Source organism: Pholcus phalangioides, unplaced genomic scaffold (genome assembly GCF_987345545.1).
Source record: "Pholcus phalangioides strain wild (caught in Gottingen) unplaced genomic scaffold, Ppha-v1.0 ptg000039l_1, whole genome shotgun sequence".
Classification (NCBI taxonomy): domain Eukaryota; kingdom Metazoa; phylum Arthropoda; class Arachnida; order Araneae; family Pholcidae; genus Pholcus; species Pholcus phalangioides.
The window spans coordinates 28,333,425-28,356,530 of record NW_028301625.1 but is presented as its reverse complement, the minus strand read 5'-3'; the positions used below and the strand labels follow the sequence as shown (position 1 = coordinate 28,356,530).

At 36.6% G+C, this 23,106-nt stretch overlaps 1 protein-coding gene across 2 annotated transcripts in view; it reads right to left on the bottom strand.

Annotated features, from left to right (window-relative positions):
* Positions 1 to 4,876: 4,876 nt before the first annotated feature.
* Positions 4,877 to 23,106, bottom strand: part of LOC149065787 (laminin subunit alpha-1-like) — a 438,052-nt gene continuing 419,822 nt past the window's right edge. For both annotated transcript variants that reach the window (XM_089253835.1, XM_089253836.1), the window contains 3 exons: positions 16,028 to 16,161; positions 14,515 to 14,734; positions 4,877 to 5,152 (listed from right to left, as the gene is read on the bottom strand). In XM_089253835.1, coding sequence (XP_089109961.1) covers positions 5,019 to 5,152; positions 14,515 to 14,734; positions 16,028 to 16,161 — 488 coding nt within the window. In that variant the 3' untranslated portion in view covers positions 4,877 to 5,018. The remainder of the gene's footprint in view (positions 5,153 to 14,514; positions 14,735 to 16,027; positions 16,162 to 23,106) is intronic.

The following is a 23,106-nucleotide window of genomic DNA, read 5'->3' as shown; positions in this document are numbered from 1 at the left end:
TCACTTTCAAACCTCAAATTGCGCAATTAAGAGCTCGTTGCATGAAGACGATGAACCTCTTGAAGGTCATCTCTTCTACATCGTGGGGAGCTGACCGTAAGTCGCTCCTCCACTTATACAAAGCTTTAATAAGATCGAAGCTCGACTACGGCTCCATTGTATACGGGTCGGCACCTCGGAGCTATCTGAGTGTGCTCGACCCAGTCCACCATCTCGCCCTGCGGATTTGTTCTGGAGCTTTCCGGACGTCTCCAATGGAGAGCCTGTATGTCGAATGCAACGAGCCATCACTGACATCAAGACGCCAACAACTTTCCTTGAACTATTTTATCAAGATGAAGTCTTTTCCAGATCATCCACTTCATCGTGTCACTTTTAATCCCTCATTTCATAGACTATTTGCTGCTCGCCCTTCATGTGTTCCATCTTACGGTCTTCGTATGAGGGCACTTGTGGAAGAACTAGAATTAGACATCAGTCGTGTGGCCCCAGTTGCTTGGCAACTGGCACCATGGGAGCAGTCTCTGCCAGATGTCTCTCTTTCATTATCATTATACCCTAGAGCCACCACAGCAGATGTCATATATCGACAGATATTCTTTAGGCACAGGGGTAGGTACAACAGGTACTTCCCCATATATACCGACGGCTCCAAGAGCCCTGGCTATGTCGGTTGTGCCTACATCTGCTGTGAGGAGACATCTTTCAAACTTCCAGACACATTGACTATATATTCGGCAGAACTGTACGCAATCCTTCAGGCTCTACGTCATATACGACGCAAACGCCACCGACGATGCATTATCTATAGCGACTCTCTCAGCGCATTACAAGCACTGTGTTCCTGTACGTTTCACACTCATCCATTCATTCATTCCATTTTTCATGAACTGCATTACCTCATTCATCATGGTACCACAGTAAAATTTTACTGGGTACCAGGTCATGTTGGAATACCGGGCAACGAAAAAGCAGACACCGCAGCTCGAACAACAACTAACATTGACAATAACCTTTTGGTACCTGCCAGTGACCACTTCTCAATCCTCCGGGAAGTGATGCATCACCGCTGGCAGGACCATTGGAACAATCAAATTAATAACAAATTACATGCCATCAAGCCCACACTTGGCCATTGGCGTTCGAGCTGCAGAACTAACCGAAAGGAGGAAGTTCTGCTTGCCCGGTTGCGCATAGGACACAGTCGTATCACACAATCATATCTTTTATTACGAGAGAGTCAGCCACAGTGCCCACATTGTCAAAGTCCATTAACCATTGCTCATGCTTTTACTTGTTCATATCATCGTCACCATTTTATGACCGCTTTTGGTCAAAGTCATCTTTCACTTCATGACATTTTAAATGACCACAGCGATGCATCTCGCATTTTTAAATTCATCAAAGCCATTGGTTTTTATAACAAATTATAGATTTTTACGATTCATGTCATTTTTTTATGCTTTACGTTGCTTTTTATCATGCATGATTTTAGTATTTTGACATGACAAAAGGATGATTTTTATAATTTGTTTTGGCGCAGTTTGACCAAATTGGTCCTTGCGCCAGAAAATTTAAAATCCAATCCAATCCATTCTTCTCAAAAACCGACCTATGTATAAGAACCCCCAAATTAAGGAATAAACTTTGCAACAACAAAAAACTCTACTTACAGTCTAGTGTATACAGTATTTTTTTTTCTTTTAATATGACATTTTTACTGTAAAAATGAATTTATATATGCATGTGAGAGAGTTAGTGAGAAAACAAATTCGGCTTGCTAAAGGGTCTGTGATCAAATACACGTGTACAGTGGTGCAGGAAATTTTCGGACCAGGTGAAACTGGTTTAAAAAAGTCAGAATTTTTCAAATGATATTGGAAATTTGGATCTTGCAAATTTTTAGAATGAGTTTCAATAAATATTTTTTCCTGATTTATATACAGTGTAACGCGATTGGGGAAAAAACTACAGTGGGATCTCTAACTTGACTATCTAGATAACTTGAGATCTATTACTCCTTTGGTTGCCACAATACTAGTTTTAACGTAAGGAAATCTTTGTAACTCGACACGTTTGGCTTAATTCTGCTACAATTTTTGTCCCTTTACCACGACTGGTTTTATAGTTACCCGTGTGTTAACAGTTCTGAAAAGTTTTTTACATTCGTGAATATTTCAACCTTTATTTCATTGTCCTCTATGATGTGTCCCTTTTATGCAATGGGCTGGCTGTACATATGAAGAATGAATGCTTGAAACCTGTTGTCCAACTTATCATTTCAGTTGGGTTCTAGGAAAGGTCCTTTATTATTTTCATGTTTAAAAAAGTATGGATACATTGTCAACATCCAATAGGGATAAAAATCTTATGTATTGGCAGTGCGCATGGCCCCACCCGGGCTGCCTCAAGAGAAGAGGGACCTCACAAAAACGAAATACGGTTGAAATTTTCTAGAATTTACTAGGTAGGGCCTCAGAAAACTCACTTGGCCCGGGAGCCCGTGATGCTCTTAAGATGGCCCTGTCTGGAGTTTTGATATTGTCAGTCTATAATATAATAATAAATCTTTTACAGAAAATTACAGACCAAAAGAAATTGTGGATGTTGGACACAAAGTGAGGGAAAAAAAATTTTGGGAGACGAGTGTTACCCACCTCCTCATGTTGAAAGGCACACTGCAGTGAAATAGGAAATTACTTTTGTCATCCTGTGATTTTTCCAATCTAGAAATCACTTGTAGAGAATGTTTGGTGTCAATACCGATTTTCTAGTCGCCACGATGGTCTGCAGCCTGTGATTTGTCAAGCTCTGCCATAAAGGGACAGTCTTCATATCCTCCTTGAAAATCCTTGGGAAAAAATTCATTTTCAAGTCTTTAAAAAATAATCAATTTAAGTGCTTGAATTTTTTTTTACCTGAATTTCTTCCATCAATTTTTGTCTTAACCCCCCCCCCCCCAGCTAAACTACGTTCTGGTGAGATGAAAATGAGCGGAAAAACTATGAGTTATGGCAGTGTGCATCGTGGCTCCCAGGGGCGTAACTAGGATTTTTGTCACCCCCCACCATTTCAAAATTTGATGTTTAAATGGTGTTTTTGTTTCCACCTGAAATTTGCTGCTGGGGCAGTTGCCCCTCTAGTTCTGGCCTGGTCAGGGGCATCGTGACGAGATGGAGATATTGATTTGTATGTATTCTTTGATAAGTAAAAATATCTACCAAACTATTCTGGGGAGCTGTAGATCAACGATGAATTGGGCAAGACTGGGCAGCTGGTAACAAAATGCTGAGAACCACTGAGTTATGGGACAATGTTCAAAACAGAATACATGATCACGCATACCTGAGGTCAACTTCGAAAGGTGTTAAATAAAATCTGCCTGAAAAACACTGCGCTTAAGATTTTGCTGCGAAATTATTTCAAACTGTTAAATTTATGAATGTCAATTGCTTACTGGGCCGCAACTAGATGCTCGGTCGGCGGGGGCAAGCAGGCATTTTGATGCCCCTTTGTAATGATGGAGAGATTAAAGGGTGAAATTGTGGCACAGCCCCTAGTCCAATGCCAGCGGCACCAGGCTCACTGCTCCCCACTAGTTGCGGTCCTGCTAAAATTTTCTTAAAACTCTTCCAGATTGTTCTGCGTGTACTTCGCAGATTTCTACATATTCTGCTTTGGGGATTGTAAGAAACATTAAAATTAAGTATCATCGTAAATAATCGTTGAAGTGTTTTGGAACTGTATGAAGTTCCTTCTTCAGTAGCAAAGAAAAATTAAAAGATAAATAGTTAGGATAAACATTTTGACTCTGTCTTGAACAGCGAGTAACTCCTGCTATAAGGAGTATTTATCTTTCAATTTTTCTTTGCTATTGAAGAAGGAACTTCATACAGTTCCGAAACGCGTGCAGCTGCTGTTCACTTCTCATTTTGGGTATAGTTACGTTGTTTCCCTCTAGTATATTGTCACGCCCAAAAGGTGTTTCATTTCTATTTACTGTAGTATTTCGAAAGAATTCATAGTTATTGTAAGTAACATCAGAATTCAGTATCGTCTATATACAGGGTGTTCTGTAAGTGCTAATACAGCCTTTATCTCATCAACCGTCCGTCGTAGAGGAATGATTCTAATTCGAAAAATGCTGGAAAGGCGTTCAAAAATTACCCTGTACCAGTTTTGAGAGTTAAAATAGTGTCTCACGAAATAAATTAATTTTTATACGGTCCTCTAACTTCCAATTAAGAAGTTGTTGCCCTGTCTCTCCTGATGCCAAAAAAAATTCCATGTTTTCTAAGCGTATTATTCACAGAGATATTCGAAAAACGGAGGAAACTGGGAAGAACAGTGTTAAATGCAGAAAAACCATTTTATTCGCTTTCATTAACTGTAACTCTCATTGCTGTCTACTTGGTGTGGGAGTAAAAAATCTGACTTAAGCCTCTATCATAAACCTTCCAGATTCTCCCTCTTCCACCTATTCAGGTGAATCCCAACCAAGCCACCCATCAGTGAAACCAGGAAGCACTAAAAATGTGACCTCAAGAGAGAAGCAAATGTTCTTCAGGCCTGAGTTGAAATACATATATATATATCATCGCTTCAATACTACAACTTGAAAATTGGTGTTTTTTAAGTTTAAAAAATTTAACGTTTTGCCATGCATTTCAATATTCTACAACCAAGTAATCCAAAATGCAAATCCAAGAAAGATTATTTTTATTTGTGTCAGTAGTATATAATGTTAACTATACACTTTATTCAGTGTTAAAATACATTTTTCCAAAATGTCTAAAATTGAGTTGCATAGTTGTAGTAGTGACCTGATGATTTGCCATAAAAAGATTGATGCAACAAAATGAATGCACATGTTTTTACATAAATAATTTATTTTGGTTTTTGAACTTCATGAATGTACAAAATGGTTAGAATTAATAACAGATGAACTAATAAATAACAGTTTGGTCAATAAATATTAGTATTAATATATCTACAAATTCATGCATATATAAAATGTATCAGCTTGTAGTGCAGGAATGAAGTGCATGATTGTCTTTGCCTTTTCTCAGATCTAATTCTATTAATAACTTGTTGATGACTATATTCCTCAGGCAACCGATAAAATTTCTGTCAAAACCATATTGATGTTCACCTAAAATATACATTGAAAAATTTGCTGAGTGCAAAATATTTATTTCACACTGAAATCATGGTTACTCAGTTAACCCATTAAGCAGCATTGACAAGATATCTCTTTCCTTAAAAGTCACTTATTTTATTGACAAGCAAGATATTTTGTAAAGTTAATTTCTCAATGGAACACTTTTCCCAATACGCCTTAGTTTGCGGTACCTCTGACCAATCTCAAAGCATACCCTTTGGGAATTACTGCTTCAGATTTACTGTACCTTTTTTCTGTCTGCACTGGTATTTCAAAACCTTTCAATTCTAAGTAGACATAGCTGTCATGGCAGTATAATACTGGATTGGAAAAAGTGTACTAGTGTGAACAGAGCAAATCATATCTTAGCTGCATGAGGCTCCTTTCACAGTGGGTGCACCCACTTCTATTCACAGCAACACACATCCCTTCCACTTCTCAAACATGTTATTTAAGGTATCAGTAAAATCAATCTATACCAACTAAAAATCATCAAATTAATGCCTAATTATTTAAAACATACATGTTATGTCATATTTTTTATATTGTTCACTGTTGGGAAAGAATGCTACTGGATTATCATCGTCTCGGATATTTTCTTCCTCACTTTGAGTCAAAAATTCTGTTCCAATGTCATCTCGCTCGTTCGCTAACTGACGTGTCTCCCCGACTTTGACTTTTTCTGTGCCACCCGCAACCCGTTCTCCACTAAAGGGGTGTTTCCCTGCTTGTATAAACTCGTCGCTCTACTATGCCAAGTTGGATGCGGGATTGTCGTATTCTTGTCTACTATGATGCTAAAAGTTTTACTTTTTATTCAGGTTAACCTTTTCCTATGTATAATCTATACTGTATTTTGAAATTTTTATTTTACACTTTTGTTGTCAATATTTTTCCTGCAATCCCGCATCCATCTTCTGATTGTTTAGTGTATATTTACCTATATTTTCTTTACCATTCCGCCTATATTTTGTTTCCGGTTGAATCGCCCCATCGCCGCTATTTTTTGTATCCAACTAAACGGTTTATCTCAATGATTAAGTGTGGTTGAAGACAAATTTTTCCCCATTGAAGACCTCCAAAAACAGGTTTCCAACCTTTCATCGGACTTCTCTGAATTCCAATCTTTCCTTGTCAGCACAGTAATAGATCGAGAACCGCTCCTGTCGTGCCAACTTAATTTTTGTGGGATCCTTCAGACTTGGAAACCCCCTCGACGCTTGCATCAAAAATAATCAAATACTGCTCTGATCTTTTGGAAATCATAATTTCTCCTCCTGATATTCACCGTTGCCACAGACTTGGCTCTAAAAAAGACGTCAGATCTAGACTATCAATAATTAAATTTAATAAGTTCAAAGTCAAAATCGAAATCTTTAAAAGCGCCTTCAGATTGAAAAATAGTGGCATTTTCATCTCCGAGGATTTCTAGCAGGAGACCCGTAGACTGCTGGGATAGATTTGGGGGCTTCCCAAAAATTCTGTGATACTGGTTTGAAAGTTTAACTATTTCATAACTTTGCCCTTATCAACAACTCTAAATACATTTGGGATCCCAACACTAATGATATTTTCCCGATTTCTCTATCTCATTGTAGTTCCAACCCCCCACCCCCTGACTTCCCTCAATCTTCCTCCACCACCCCTTTAGGCCTTGCCCCGTGAACTTTGCCACTTCAAATTCCCTTGTAGCACCTCCTACCCCTTCAAAATCAGAACTATTAATATACAAAAAGCATTATTAATAAAATGTATTCTTTTGAATCCATATTGTTAGTTTATAATTCCAATTTTCTGCTGTCACTGAAACCTGGTTACATAATAATATCAACAATTCAGAATTCTTACCACCTAACTACCTTGCGTTTCATAAACATAGAAACTCCTGTGGAGGGGGCGTTGCCCTCATCTTTAATAGCTCCATCCCTCTTGTAATTCCTTTGGACACCAATCTTGAAATCGTTGGTGCCGAGTGGCATTGCCCGAGCTGTACTCCTATTGCAATATTTTCTTTGTATTTATCCCCCGCTCCAGATCTTCACTATTTTGTCAAATTGGAATCAATTTTAGATAGATTTTATAATTCACAACTCTTAATCATAGCCAGTGACTGGAACCTACCCGGAATTGACTAGAACAAAATGGGGTCCCTCTCAGGTAACCACTATATTAATAACAGAGTTCTTTTTTTTTCCTGAAGTTTAATCTCGTTCAAACTATTTTAGAACCAACAAGAATCTCGGACCTCTCAAGCTCTACATTAGACCCAATTGCTGTTTCAAACAAAATCCTGGTTTCCGAATTTTCAGTTTTTGATGGCATTTCCAACCACAAAATGCCCTCTGTAAATTTTTCTCTCCATCACACCTTCCCTCTCTTTAAGCACGCTGCAAAACTCTTTTAACAAGGCCAACTTTCCCCTTTTGCAAAATATCCTCCGCACCCATTTCTTTGATTTCGTTTCATTATCTGACTCAAATGATGTTCATATTCTGTGGAGTAAATTCAAAGCTGTTATTGAGAAATGCAAAGACTCTGTTCCCATCAAAAATACCTCTTCAAAATGCACCTTTAACCCCTGAATCAATCGTGATATTTTCCATTTAAAAAGAAAAATTTGCCGAAATGTCTCCAAACCTAAATTCAATAACTCCCTTTCTCAGAAATAAGATCTCAGCCTCTACACGTGACCTTAAAGATCTCATCCTCCGCCAAAAAACACATTACATAACTACTTGCCTCAATACCTTAAAACTAACCGCTCAAAAATTTTTGGAATTTTCTTCACCCTAAATCAGCTGGCCCCCATCTTCCCTTAAAATTCATAATATTGACCTTACTTCTCACCTTGATATTGCCACAGAATTTAATCAGGCTTCTTCTGTGTTTTCCTCTGACCCCACTCCCTCTCAGTACTCTTTTTCAGATTCATTATTCAATTCCTGTCCTATCTTTTTCACTAAACTAGGCCTAGTGAATCTTTTAAAAAATAACCTGGCACGCCCCCAGGTTCTCCAAAAACTTTTCTTTCTTCGTTGAAACCTTAAAAACTCCACCCGTCACATTAGACCCGTCAGACATCTCTGCTTTCAAACTTATATCCTTCCTGTACTTTCATATGCCTGTGAAATCTGGGACCCCCATACTTTCTCCAATATAGACAAACTTGAATCTATTCAAAATAAATCTGTTCGCTTTATTTTAAACTGTTGGTCATCCTCCATCTCCGTTACTGAATTCAAGTGCCAACTCAATATTCAACCGCTTTCAACCTGTAGACATATCTCTCAATTAACTTTCCTTTTCAAAGTCCTTCATGGCCATTTTTATATCAACACTTCCAATTTTTTAACTCCAGCTTCATACTTTTCAAATAGAATTAACCATTCCCATAAATTGAAACCCATCTTTGCACCCACTGATTGTTTCAAATTTAGTTTCTTTCCTCGAACAATAACCAATTAGAAGAACCTCCCACCAAACATTCTTGATTGTATACCAGTTTCTGATTTCCTTTGTAACATCAACAGTTTCTTCTGTCAAACTTTACCACTGCATTTCCTCGTATAGGCCTCGGCCAAGCAATATTGAATAAATAAATAAAATATCATCTCAAATATGTTATTTAAGAGGTATTGGTAATTAATTAGTCAATTTAGTTCATGTATATCAATTAAAAACATCAAATTAGTACTACTTTAGAAAATTGATCAGTAATTAGTAAATTAAAATTTTTGAGCACTAATTAACTGTATTTATTGGAAACAGCTATTGTTTTGGAGCATGAAACAGATATGAATACAATGACGATCCATATCCATTGTTCGCATGTGTATCTAGCGGTAGCAACTAGTAGAACAGTATTGTTTCAGAAATTTTCTCGAAAGATACTTTCCTGCGCTGTGTGGGAAAGAAACTGGCAGAAGCAGACGTAACCACTGATTTAGGGGGGGGGGGGCTGGTCTCGCCTGTTTCACCTGAAAGAGGCATATAAGACCCCTTCAATATACTTCCCAAGAAGTAGCCTGATATAATATTTCATATGAAAATTTGGTCATTTTTTACGATCGTTGCCAGTTGGAAAAAACTTCATTAAAAAATGTCTATATGCAGAGTATCATCTGCTGGCGGTATCTATAGAGCCAAGCACACACTGATACATTATTTTGACATATTTTAATATCGTAAATATGAAGGTGGTATAAACTCACATCATAAAATGATGTATAATATTTTAGGCTGTCATTTTCCAGTTATAAAATGACTTGAATACTTTAGAGCAATGTTTCCCAAAGTGGGCAATATCACCCCTTGCGGGGCGATGAGAGAAAAAAATTCTGTGGAAGAGGGCAATGAAAAGTTTAACTATGATTTAGAGCTATGAAATCATGTATGTGTGATGAGCGTTAACATTTTTCATTAAAAGCATTTGAATCATTTGAATAACTGATATCATTTATATACACTGAAGAGCCAAAAAAACTGGTACACCTGCCTAATATTGTGTAGGACCCCTGCGAGCCCGCAGAAGTGCAGGTCTCGCCTGTTACCCATGCAGCCTCCGAATACACGCAAAAAAATAGTTTGAGACAAAATACAGTCAACTTTCATTTTAACAAATACCATTAAAAAATGGGAAAAATATCGTTTTGACGAAAATCCCTCGGATAGGTTTACATACTAACAATATAAAAATCTGGAATTCCTTTGTAACGAAATTTCGTTATTACGAAGTGATTTTTCGGGTCTCTTTTGAGTTCCGGTTTAATGGGGTTTGACCAAAGCGTATTAATAACGGGTCTTTAATACGCTTTGGGTTTCACTGTATTTCCCCCAACAAAAATCTGACATTTTTGCAGTAAAGTAATTGAACTTCGGCAATTTGATCTGAAAACAGTCCTTTTTATAATAATTATGTCCTTTTTACTTTTATAAAGAAAGAAAAAGGAAAAAGAAATTTAGAAAGAAAAGAAACGGAAGAAAGGGTGGGGAGAAAAAGAAAAATGGCCAAGACGGGCTCGGTTGTGCTTAAATGCCTCGAAATTCCACTTGTGCGCAAGGGGATTTTGGCCTCACTCTCAGTTTTATGACAAAATTTCACATTTATGAGACGTTTGACTATGGGGTTACGATTAATCTCTTTATATATATATAGCTTTCAATATTAAAATATTTCATTTATATGAAGCACAATTTCAATTATTTGACATTTTCATTTTGATTCGAACTCTCCAAATCTTTGGGATAGACATCATTTCCAACTATCAAATCCAAGCAGTTTTTGCAGATTGTGAAAACGCGTCACTGAATTGGTTTTGCATGCGTATTATCAACACTAAAAACCATAAATTTTAGGTTGACAGATACAAAGAGACATAAATTTTAGGTTGACAGATACAAAGAGACGCATTGAGCGGGTTATGGACATTTCAAAGTGAAGACTTACGTGAGAATTTATTGCACTTTTTGTTAGAAATCAACAGGTGCAGTGAGTCTCTAATAAACGGATTTAAATTGCTTTAAATGTAGTAATATGCCTTTTTATAATTTTTTTTCTAATGTCCACAACATTGTTCTTGTAGGATAGGAAAATTGCATTGAAGTTATTTAGGATGCTGCAAGCTAGTAGTAGGGCAGTTAAAAGAAAGCATTACAGTATCGATTAAAAGAACTTTAAAGATGTGGTGTCAATCTTAGAGGAAATCCCAATACTTACATGCTCGAGCTTACCTGCTGCCCGGGTGCGAAGCCTCATGTGCCGCCCCTACTGGCGACCCTGTCAGGAGACTGATAGGGCTTCGATGAAGAGCACCTGGAGATAAACCTGATTTTTTTTTTCAGAAGAAAGCCGCACATCATTGTTTACCATGCAAAATGTGCGTGCCCATATGTCCCGCTTTTGAAGTAGAAAATTTTTTGTCTTTGTTTTTTGTTCTAGAATAATTTTACCATTCTTAATAAATGCCAGATAACTTGATCCTTGAAAGAGCACTTATTTTTATGAGCCATCATCCCTTATCCTGTGAAGTTGATATTTAACGGGGTAATTTTTTATTAAGAAAATTTTTTCATAGGTGTTTCTGGTATTCCAGGGGCCGGACAAGTGAAAAACCAAAATTTTCCTTTGCCTTCATTTGACTATTGTGGATCAAATTCTGAGTGAGGGTATGGGCCCCTAGGCTGGGATTTTTTGCAGGCCCTTTCCCAGTCAGATTTCTCACGGCCCCTTCTATAGTTAATTTATAGCCTGAAAAAGCCAAAAAATTATGAGAATTATCCCGGGCTCTTGTGGGGGCCATGGGTGAGGGAACCAAAATGCACACATGGCCCTTGTAATAGAGTACAGGGGTGGCGCTTGGCCATGCGACCCATTGGGGTCACGCGGGGCACCGCTCAGGAGGATGCTAAATTTGGGGTGAATGGGTAAAAAAAATTCTATTGGCCAAAAAAAACCAAACTGTCGGCTCTGGAGGGGCGCAAAATTTGAAATGGAGGGCCGAAAAAAATGTTTTGTTAGGAATTGTTTGGATTAATTGTAAGGGCAGGGCATGACCTTCTAAGATTAGGGCTGACAGGGCTCCAGTTTCAGGCCTGGGACTAAATCCTTATAACTTTTTCACTCTATAAATTAACTGTAGAAGGGGCCCCGTGGAAAATCGGGCATGGGCCCCATGAAAGATTCCCTGACGCAGGAGGTAGGGGCTATGGAGGGAGCAATAGGTAGGAGGCGCAAAAAATAAGTCCCACACGGGTACAGATTTTGTCTCGAGCCGCCCTGATAGCTTACATTCTTGTTTCTGATATTACGGTCTTGTCTATTTTCTCAACGTTTCCATTGTCGAGGCATAGTAGGACTCAAACGCTTGATGTCGTGAATTTTTACTTTGTTAAATTTTGTTGTCTTAAGTAAAGTCTATGATGCTCCCCCCCCCTACAACCTGCCGCCCGGGTGCGCCGCACCCCTTGCACCCTCGCTTAAGCCGCCCCTGTCCCAATACATTATCACAGCGATGTAGTTTTAAAACATTAAATTTCGCGGGTATTTTTCCTGTTTTTCGGGTATTTGGTCTCTTGGAGTTCGTTATGATTGAATTCGACTTTATTTCTTTTCAGCAGAGGCAATGGATTGGCACCCCCTTTCAAAATTCATAAAAAATACCCCAGAGCAATCATTCTCTATTCTATTTTTATAAATATATGACCCCATCCGACCACTCAGTGCTGGCTGAAGATAGCTTAGTGCTAAACTAGATGGCTATCCGCCTGTAATTGCATGAAAACGATGGGTTTTTTTCACCCATCTACTTCTTGGATTACATTTACTACCAGCACTCAAAAGAATGTCAATGAATGGTCAACAAATCTTTGTCTGTTTTCTTTATGGCAGCCCTCTTTGAATGAAAGGTCTGAACACACACAATTTTCTGTGTGTCTTTACAGTTATTCCATTTTGCTTAAACCTCTTCTATAGTATGTGTCAGGGCCTACTGTCACCCCCAAATCGTAAAACCACTTACATTACATGAACCACTTTTTTTTATTTCCTTCCTCATGTTAATGTTGCATGAATAGGAAAAATTACAAAAAAGATATTCTATGCACATTTTGTTTGAAATTAAATTTTTTTAGTCAGGGTGACTAAAAAAAATTTAATGTCACAAATTTCTTCGTAGAACCCCGTATCAGTAGCTGTGGCTCCCCTTTTGCAAGATTTTCATCCGTGCCCCCCCCCCCCTGGAATATCCCAGGGCCACTGGTTGAGAACCACCGGTATAGGTCATTATTATTATTAAATCCACTATTTTACAAAAACACACATCCATTCAAAACGAAAATAAAATTCAATACGATACAAAAATGAACTGATTCATCACAGAAACAAAACTATGTTTGATAGACATGAATAAACTGAATGGAGCTGCAGTGGCATTGGCACCAGTCTGCCAGTTGATGGACAGTCTATTTTTGTGGGGAAATTGTGTCCGTTCAGTGTTCTATTGCTTTCGGCTCAGCTCACCACATTTGGCATCAAATGGACTGATGTTATATTGTGATTGCCACCCACGCAGATTCATGCTCTCCTTATTGCTTTGGATAGTAACATTTTCTCTAGTAAATATTTACCCTTTAAACAAAACTTAAAAAATTTTCCCTTCCCCCTCGGCCCCTTTAGATGGCGCCATCTGCATAGTTTGCAGAGTTCAAGGTCCAGCCCATTGTATCTCCCAAAAGTGCAAGTATATGCATACAGCCATTTTTAAGGTCAATTTGATGTTTTCAGTGAAAATAATGACGATAAAATACTTTTTCATGTCTTCTGGGAAAAATTATGACTTACAAAAAATGTTTTTATTCATATCAGGCGACAATTTGGGAGGTATAAAAAAAGAAGTATAATAAAATATCCTCATATGTATAAGAAAGCTAATTCTGATACTTTTACATTGACTAACAAATTGAATAGAATTTCTCCAAATTATTCTTTCATTACAAAGGATTAATATAAAAATTTGTAGAGAAAATGCACTGAAAAAATGTACAATGAAAATATAAAAAAATAAGTTTCCCTATGCTACAAAAATTACAAAACCAGTTATAGGGCATAGGCTTGGAAGTCAGGGGTTGGCACGATGATGATGATGTCAATTCATATACATTAGATCAGTCGACTCCATCTTTGAGGCTGGGAGGGCAATGCCCCACGCCCCTCCCCCCCCCCTACATCCGCCCATGGTTATAGGTTTAAAAAATTATTCAACATCTATATAAATTGTTATTATTTATTCTTAATCATTTATATTTTTGATGAAAACTGAGTTTAAATGCTGAATACTAATATTATTGAATTTTGAAACTGGTTATGTATTTTTTGTAGCAAATGTAAATTTAGTTTCTTGTATACTTATAATTAAACAAATGTACTTGTAATAAATACAACAATTATCATATTTTCATATCCATAGTATCATCTTGATCACATCACTGTATGTAGAGACTGCGACTGAAGACATGAATTATTATCAAGAACCTGGCAGTGATGAATCCTGTGAGGAATGAATTGGCATTCCTTTATTGCGTTACCTTTTGCTCTGTTTTAAAACTCTTGAGGTATAACATTTATGGGTTATTTTTACCAACTATTTTCATTTTAATTCATGTACTTGTGTGTGTAAGATATTCTCCAAAAACAAAAGAATAGATGCTGCAATCATTTTGATATTTACCTACTGCTCTTGTTATATTAAAGACTGTCTGATGAAAAGGTAGCATTATAATACATGCGAAGTAATAACAATTAATTTTTTAATTGATTAAATTTCCAAAAAAATTAAAAGGAAATTTTTAGGACATACTTGGCTTTCCACCAATATGCATTTGCATATAATCCAGGTGCGATGTATGCGAAATTGCCTTATATATAGGTTTCATATCTTCTAATTCTAGCAAGAATATCCCATTTGTATAGGAAATCTTTGCTTTATGCCATATGTCACTGCATGTATACGGTGACTTTAACTTTTCTAAAAGCTCTATCTTTTCCTCATTTTCAAAATATAAAGTAGCACGGACCATCTAGATTGAAAAAAATAAAAGGCACTTTGAATGAAAGATAATATGCAATAAATTTGATATGAAAACAGTTTGGCAATTTATCTAAAAAAATTTTTTTTGAAAGCTAAGTTATCTAATAAACATAAAACAAACAGTCAGACCTTGGTATAATGTCTATTATTTTTAATGGCAACCTACTCATAGCAACAGTTTTCAAAAGTTTGTAGTGCATAATTAGCAAAGTGGGCTTACTCATTATGTCAAAACCAAGCTCTGACTGTGTATATAAATTGAAACTTCTGGCCGCACTTGTCTGTTAGAAGTTAGACCAACACTCTCTTTTCATATTAGTGAAATCACTTATTAAAAAAGTTTAGCTATAGTTTATAAAGATATGAACAACCTCAATAGCTTAATATACAGTGAAACTTCAATACAATAATCTGCATAGCAAGAAAAAAATGTTGTATAGGGGTCATTTTAATATCGAGAGGGGACATTATCATCATGAACCACCAAATTAATGCATTTTTTTACATCTCTTATAAATTGGCATTGTAGAAACGTCACTATTCATTTACCCCCAAGAATTATAATTAGTAGGAAGTTCCTTCTCATACCAATAACTATAACTGTTCACTTTCAATCTGACCGGCATAGCTAGACCTTGCACATGGTATGTACTTGCACCTTCTGCATCTATTTTTTTTTTAATATTGACTGCAACTTTGCTTTCATTTTCAGCTTGACGAAAAAACATTCGTTTTGGCTTTTTACATGGTCTGCAACTTTTTATTTTTATGCCCCCTCTGGTCCTGTGCCCGGGGCACCAGACCTGCCTGTTTACCCCTAGTTGTGGCCCTGTTCACAGCTGTATCATATATTTTTAAATAGCGACCATTTTGACTACTTCAGTAATTCTCGGAGAGATAGAAATTCTGGTAGTTTCATTGCTAACTGAATGTTTTGGACGAATGTCAAAGTATAAAAATTGCAATAACTTACTCTCTTCTGAAAAAGAACAAAGAAGTTTTTCTTTTCATATTTTGTTGTGTTTGTTTATTAATTGATTGGGTTTTTTTTTCATTAAAGTTTGTTTATACTGTTTATACATGTAATTTTAATTTCATTTAACAAAATTTTATGAGTAAGAAGTTTTATTTTACATTGACAATTATTATAATAACAGTAATAACATTATTGTAACAACCAGTATAAGATCTTTGATCTCCTTAGTTGTTTTTATTCCACATTCTTTTCCCTTTCCTCATTCTAATATGAAAAAAATTAAAAAAAAAAAAACAAAGTGCATACTTTTCTGTGATCAAAAACTTCTACATCAAAGGAGAATGTGTGATCTCTGGAAATGATGTAAAATATAGTTCCATCTTCACGAGGATGAAATTCAAAACTTATTGTCAGTGTATCATCAACTTTAAAGTTGGAATCTGAAAGATGTATAATTTAAATAAATGTTTAAACATGTAGTAAGGTAAACATTTAGCAAGACCCCAATTTCATTGTACAGTCGACACTCCTTATAACAACCACACACTATAGCGACCATACCATTACACCGACCGGTAGGATAAATCCCAAATGTTTTCATATAATGGCTACCCTATATTTTCCTTTCAATATAACATCCTCCAAATATGATGTCTGTTTTCCATTGAATGATGGGGGTCGTTATAACGAGCGTCGACTGTATAAATATAAAATCTTAGTGGGTAACAGGTGAACATAACACCACTGAAGATAAATAAATGAACAAGGATCAATGAGGATTTTGATTGTACTTACTGGCTTGAATGATAGAAACATTCAAGTAAAATAAACAAATCTGAAATATTAAACCCAGGTAAAATGAATTTATCATAAGTATTCAATATTTTTTTAATTAACTGATTTATGTATATTTCCATAAAGAAGAAATAAGTAAAAGTTAATTATTGAAAATAATAAATATAGCAAGAATCCTGAATAATGATATCCTCTACATGATAATCACCTGTTTAATGGTAACCTGTATAATAACTCGTACATAGGGTTACCAAAATCAGGTAGGATTGGGAATACCAAAAAAGAGGACACATTCTTGTGTCCACCCCCAATGAACAACTCATTGATCTTTGTTCACCACAGATGGTGTCACCATACTTGAAAATCATTAATAGTTTTCAAATTAAAGCAAAACTGCTATTAGTATTTTTTTTTTTCTGCCTTTGACCTTAGGGTTACCGGATTTCGAAACTTGCAAATGAGAACACACAAACACGCACTCTTGGCAACATCACTTACATATTTTCACAATAAATGGTGCCTCTGTATCAACAAAGAACACTGATTGTTTTCCGACCAAAACACAGTCACATTTAATATGTATACAGTATTTTTTTTTACACCACAGCCTCGAGTTTCTTCAAAAAGAGTAAATATGCTGAAAAAAATATATATAATACATGCACACTAATGAGCAAATTTTTCTTTCACAGTGCAATTTTTTCTATGGAAAGAAAAATTTCTGGAACTCTGAAAATGAGAACAATAAGCAGAAATTCAAAACATGGGGACACTTAGTGACATTAACAAAATGGGAACATGCAGAGCCACTCTGAGACTGAAAATCTAGTATTGTAGAGAGTAAAACAATGAGAGACTTACAGCAGAGTAAATCAAAAAAAGAGCAGAGAGTTGCGATATCAAACATACATTCCTATATGTTTACACATAGTGGAAAACATTGCGAAAGAGAGAGACCACGCCTTTGGATGTGGTCACAAAGAAGGCCTTTCACAGGAAATATTGATATGAGTGAATGAAGAGATCATCCTCAATGCAGACACAAGTAATGGTAGCATTGAAGCTATTCTGCCACAAGAAATAGACAACATGGATATTGTATTGTAAAGGAGCATCCCATGCAGTGGTAGCTTGTGGTCGAATGTTCTGGGGGAGGGAGCACCAAAACAAAATTTCCTTCTAAGATACCAGTAGTCAATTTTCACAAGTATGATTTTCTAGTTTATTTATTCTAATTAATTAGATAATTTGTGTGTTGAAATTTTATGTTTAATATGTTTGTTTAAATCAGAAAAATTAATGCCCAACCTGGCAGTATAGAAGTAAGCAGCCAGCAGGGGTGGCTTAAGCAAGGATGCAAGGAGTGCAGCAGGTTGTATAAGATGGCAGCTTAGGCTTCAGTTAGACACCAAGATTTTTAAAAATTTCTAATAGTAAAAAAACTCATACATTGTAATGCTTTTGATCCAAACTTTGCAACACAAGATGTTGATAAAACTTGGTGGGAACAGGCAGAGCCTTGGACAGTAATACCAGAAGCAAAAATGTACTCTGTCACAAGGAGGCAATGAGCATTTTGTTGCCTTCCGCTCCAGTAATTTTTCTGGAATGGTTAAATAAAGGAAAAAGAAAAAATTCAGCTTTTCATTTATCTAGCTCTTGAGCATCAGAAACTACTTTTAAATAAATTTCTTAAAAAAAGTTCCCTGGTTTTATTTCTTATTTATGGGAAGAAAAAAATGATTGTCTCCCACTAGGGTGGGTCACTATAAATTCACTATAGAGGGGGCCCACGAAAGGTCCCAGCTTAGGAGCTCCACTTCAGGTTGTGGGGCTATGATATTGATGGCTCATCAACAAGAGTTGCAATGTGGATCAAGTTATCTAGCGTAATCAAGAAGGGTAAAATAATCTTGAATCGAAATGGGGAATAGTTTTTTTTCTTAAAGCGGGATGTGTAGTCTCATGGACGTTTAATTTAGTAAACAATGGCACGTGGCTATGAATTAAAGATAAAAAAACAATGGCCAATTTTTAATATTGGTCACCTATGCTAAATCACTGTCAGTCACCCACCAACGTCGTCTTTAGGGGGAGGCGCATGAGGCTTTGCACCCGGTGGCAGGTAAGCTTGAGCCGCCAATGGCAGCCAGTACAGTATACGTGATCACGATTTTTTTCACAAGATGCTGAATTTAGTTTGTTTGCATGCAGGGGCGGTCTTAGGGCAGTGCGACCAGTGCAGTTGCACCAGGCGCGAAATGAGAAGGGGTGCCGAAACGCGTTAAATATACATTACTAGAAAAATATCTTTAAGCTACTTATTTAAAAAAATAACTAAAATATACATGAAAAATGACCGAGATGAGAAAAAAATTGGAGGTTTGTGTGTATATAATATTTGAGAAGAAAAGAATGGGCAGTGCACACCTATATACGTACAGTACATAGCGATTTTGGTCAGATAGAAATACAGGCTCTCTCTCTAGCTCTTTTCGTTTACCCCGTGCTGGAGATTTTGTGGGGAAACGCAATTTCTTTCTCAACCTTCGTCACACAATTTTTCTACTAACGAGAGCCAGTGTTTCCCTGTGTTGTGAGGAGTATTACAAGAATTGAAGTTGTCTTCTCATGTGGGAAGATTTTGAGCCAGAGCCCTTTCATGCCTCTTTTTCCCCGACTTGTATTACTTTTAATAAAAACACAGAATCAAATCGCTAATACAGTACAGTATTTCAAAAAAAAAAATATTGAATAAATATTTTTAGAAAAACCAATGAATGAACTAAAAACTATGATTTGCAGCCCATTTTAAATAGGAATCCTGCACTTATGCCCCATTCCTACCTGTCACACGAGGAGAAAGAAAAATGTGCCGACACGTGAAAACCCATGCACTTTGGTGCCCCCGATCACTGGCCAGTCTCCGGACTTGCCAGACTTTCCTATTCGTTCAACCAGGGACAGCTTGGTGGACTGGGTGTGCTCTAGAAGGGCGTCTAATCCGAAGTGAAAGGGGAAAAAAAAAATTAGGAAAAATTATTTGTGCCCGCTGTAAGAGGGGCGCCAAGTCTGAGGTAGACAGGATGAAAAAAGTCAGGGGAAATAATTTCTGCCCCCTCTAGTAGGAGCACCAAATCCGGCATAACAGGGTAAAAAAAATTGCAGAAAATGATTTCTTCTGGCTTCAGGAGGGGCGTCATACCCAAAGTGGAAATGCCGAAAAAAAATAATTAGGAAAACTTATTTGTGCCCTCTCTATAGGAGGGGCGTTAAGTCCGACGTAAAAGGGCGAAAAAATGGGAAAATGACTTCTACACCCGCTCTAGAATTTGATCTTTTTTTAAACAGCTTTTTGCAAACTATATTCCACAATCATGTGATCCCCCACCCCCTAATTCTGTTTTGGAAACTAAGAAAAAGTTTGAATTGCAAAATATGTATTGCTTTATTCCATTGGTATCGTTGTCCCTAAGATATGTTTCACAGCATTGTTTGCACCTTGGTAAGCGATGTTATCTCACCAAGTAGATTTATTAATTAAATAGTGTGCCAGTTTATTAAAACATACAATTTTTCCCACTATGTTATACATTATTTGGGAATACGAATCACAGTGTGAACTTAATCTAGCTGCCTGTAACTATAAGGTAAGCTTATGTATTAATTACTATTTGAGACACAGTGGATAACATTTGGGAAACATATCGGATACATAACAGATTGGAAAACATTTGGATTGGCACCGCGAAACAAGAAGAAAAGAAGTTCTGGAACTAAAATTCTTAGGAGCTGGAAAGATAACATCTGAAAGAGAGAAATGCGAGATTTTCCAGGAGCAGATTGAGTGGTCTTTTGTTGCCATAAAAAGATGTAGGAAGAACAGTTGGAAGTTACGATTAGCTGAGCAAATTCGAACCATAGATTGAACTCCTTTTTCAGAACAGTTCGCTCTGTACAAGTCTCATAAACACCAATCGTCTCAGTAAGTTTGATAAATTTTGCAACATTTTTCATTTTTACCGGCAGTTATGCATAATGCTTTTAGACCATGTATGCAGAAAAGTGCAGGTTTTTTTGCTTCTTTTCACTTCAGATATTCTTTTTTTATTCTCAGGGATTTTCAGCCCAAACTTCAAGAATTGTGCGCTATCGCTGAAGTTAAAGCCAAAGTCCCTGAGGTTAAAAAAAAAAATCCCTTCCCAGTGCAGTGCTGTCTTAACGCATGGGCCCACCCGGGCACGGCCCGGAAGCCTCAAGAGTAGAGGGGCCTTTAATGAGATCTAGTTGAAATTTTCTAGAATTTACTAGGTAGGGCCTCAGAAACAGCACTTGTCCCAGGGGCCATGATGCTCTTAAGATGGCCCTGCTCCTTCCCCAGGGCCAAAGCATGCTTTCTCGGGGGGCAGTCTTTTCTTGGAGTCTCCTTGAAATGGTTATGCTCAGAAAAAAGAGGAGTTACAAGCCCCCCCCCCCCAATTCGGCTCGGGCTGGCCTGCCCAAGTTGCAGGGCTAGGTGCTTTAGCTGGTGTTTGTTTGCCCCTTCTGTTTCTTAGTACTGGGTCTAAAAGGGATAATTTTAATTAGAGTCAAACTCAGTTAAATCACATCTCTGCTATAATGTCAATAATTGGCATCATGTCTGATTCTCATAGACAATAATGTTAATGAGCCTTGCTTATAACGTTTATGAAATGCAATGACCTCAGATATAACACAACATTTTTTACCACTGATATGAACTGTAAACTGGATATTCCTGTACTTTTCTATAATTTTATCCTTCTAGACACTTTTTTAAAAATAAAAATGTCCCAGTTTTTCCAATGAATCTTACTTTAATTCATAGCCTTTATTAGAATCAAGAATAAAGGTAATTTGCATGTTTTATAAATTGTGTTATGTTATATTTTAATGTTAATTAATGGTAATCTTTCTCATTCCTTTGGTTGTAATGACACTTTGGTTATAACAACAAACTTTCATGGAATCTTTGATGTTGTTATAATCGAGTTTGATTGTAAATATTTTTTTACTTATTTATTTAAAAAAACCCTGATTCTTCTCACATCATATTTTCTCAACATCTCAAATGATCATTTCAATAATTAGATGCTTCATTTCTAAATGAGAGGAAGTTCTAAATGGAGGAAGAAAGAGAATTAATTGCAGTGTGTTCAAATCCCTCACGTGGTCACTCCAACTGTAAGAAAAATGATAAAAACTCCAGATCCATTCACGAGCATGCGACAATGCAATCTATGTATATAAAATAACATGTCCTGACTTACTAACTGATTTATCATCACTGAACCGAGACCGCTGATGCTATAAATATGACATTTGTTCAGTAGTTTTATATTTCCTGATGTAAAGATTCACTAAAAAGCGGTTTTCCAAAATTCGACCCCTAAGTGGGCCATAAGAGGGTTCAAACGTTATATAGAAAAATCATGTCAAGCTGAAACTGTGAAATTTATGTGAAATAAATGTGAAATTTTGTCGGTAGTTTCATTTTATGATGTAAAGACTCACTAAAAAGGGTTTTTCAAAATTCATACTCTCAGGGTGGGTCATGGAAGGGGGGGGGGGGGTTCAAAAATTATATGGGGCGATCATTGCTGAGCACAAACCACTAAAACACCAAATTTGAAATTTGATCAGTATTATATTTTATAAAATAGAGACTCACCAAGAGAAGATTTCTGGAAATGCAGCTATCAAGGGGGTCATGAGGGGTTCAAATGCTATATGAAGGAATCATTGCTTAGCAATTTTCAGATGACCAAATCCATGCAAGTATAGCTGCTGGTAACAGTTAGTGTTAACTATATCCATATTTCTGTTGCCATTTCTCGCTCTTCCTTCATGCCTGTATGGCGGTAGCCTAAGGGAGTGACGCCCAAGCCCATTAAAGACTGTCTCACCCTCTTGTTAGGTGTTGCAAGAGGCATTTTAAATTGAAGCCTCTACTCTTCCGTATAATTCTGGAAATGCTCGAGACGTCAACATAAAAAAAGTAACAATGCTATAATTTAAAGTTTAAAATTTTTTAACAGTTGGTATAAGGGAGAGGGTCATAGAGTGAATCATTTAAAATTACATTATTTCCTATTCACGGAACAAATTTTGTCCGTAACTCGAACAAAAAATCATATAAAGTGACGTTAAAGTCTCATATATATGAAGATAATTCTTGCAAGACTTGGTTGGGCATAATATTGTTTACATAAATGTTAAAAGCAACCTGAAAAGAACTTTATGACTTAGGCCTTTGATATAGTGATTATTGTTGAGGGTTCTTACAACCCATAGCAGTGTCTACCACATACCCAAAGAAAAATGATGTTAGTTTTACTTGACTATTTCTTGATATATTTGCTTGTCACGCAAATGAGCTTTTCTGGACTCTTTATAGCAGCAATACCCAAAGCAGTGCCCACTGCACCATCTGCCTTTATTTATTTTTTATATTGAAGCAAATCAAATTATTATCGTTTTTAATCAGGTGTTTGTTTATATCTATTTTTCTTTCTAGATTAATAAAAAAAAGGTTTTATCACATAAACACTAATCAGAAAACAATGTAA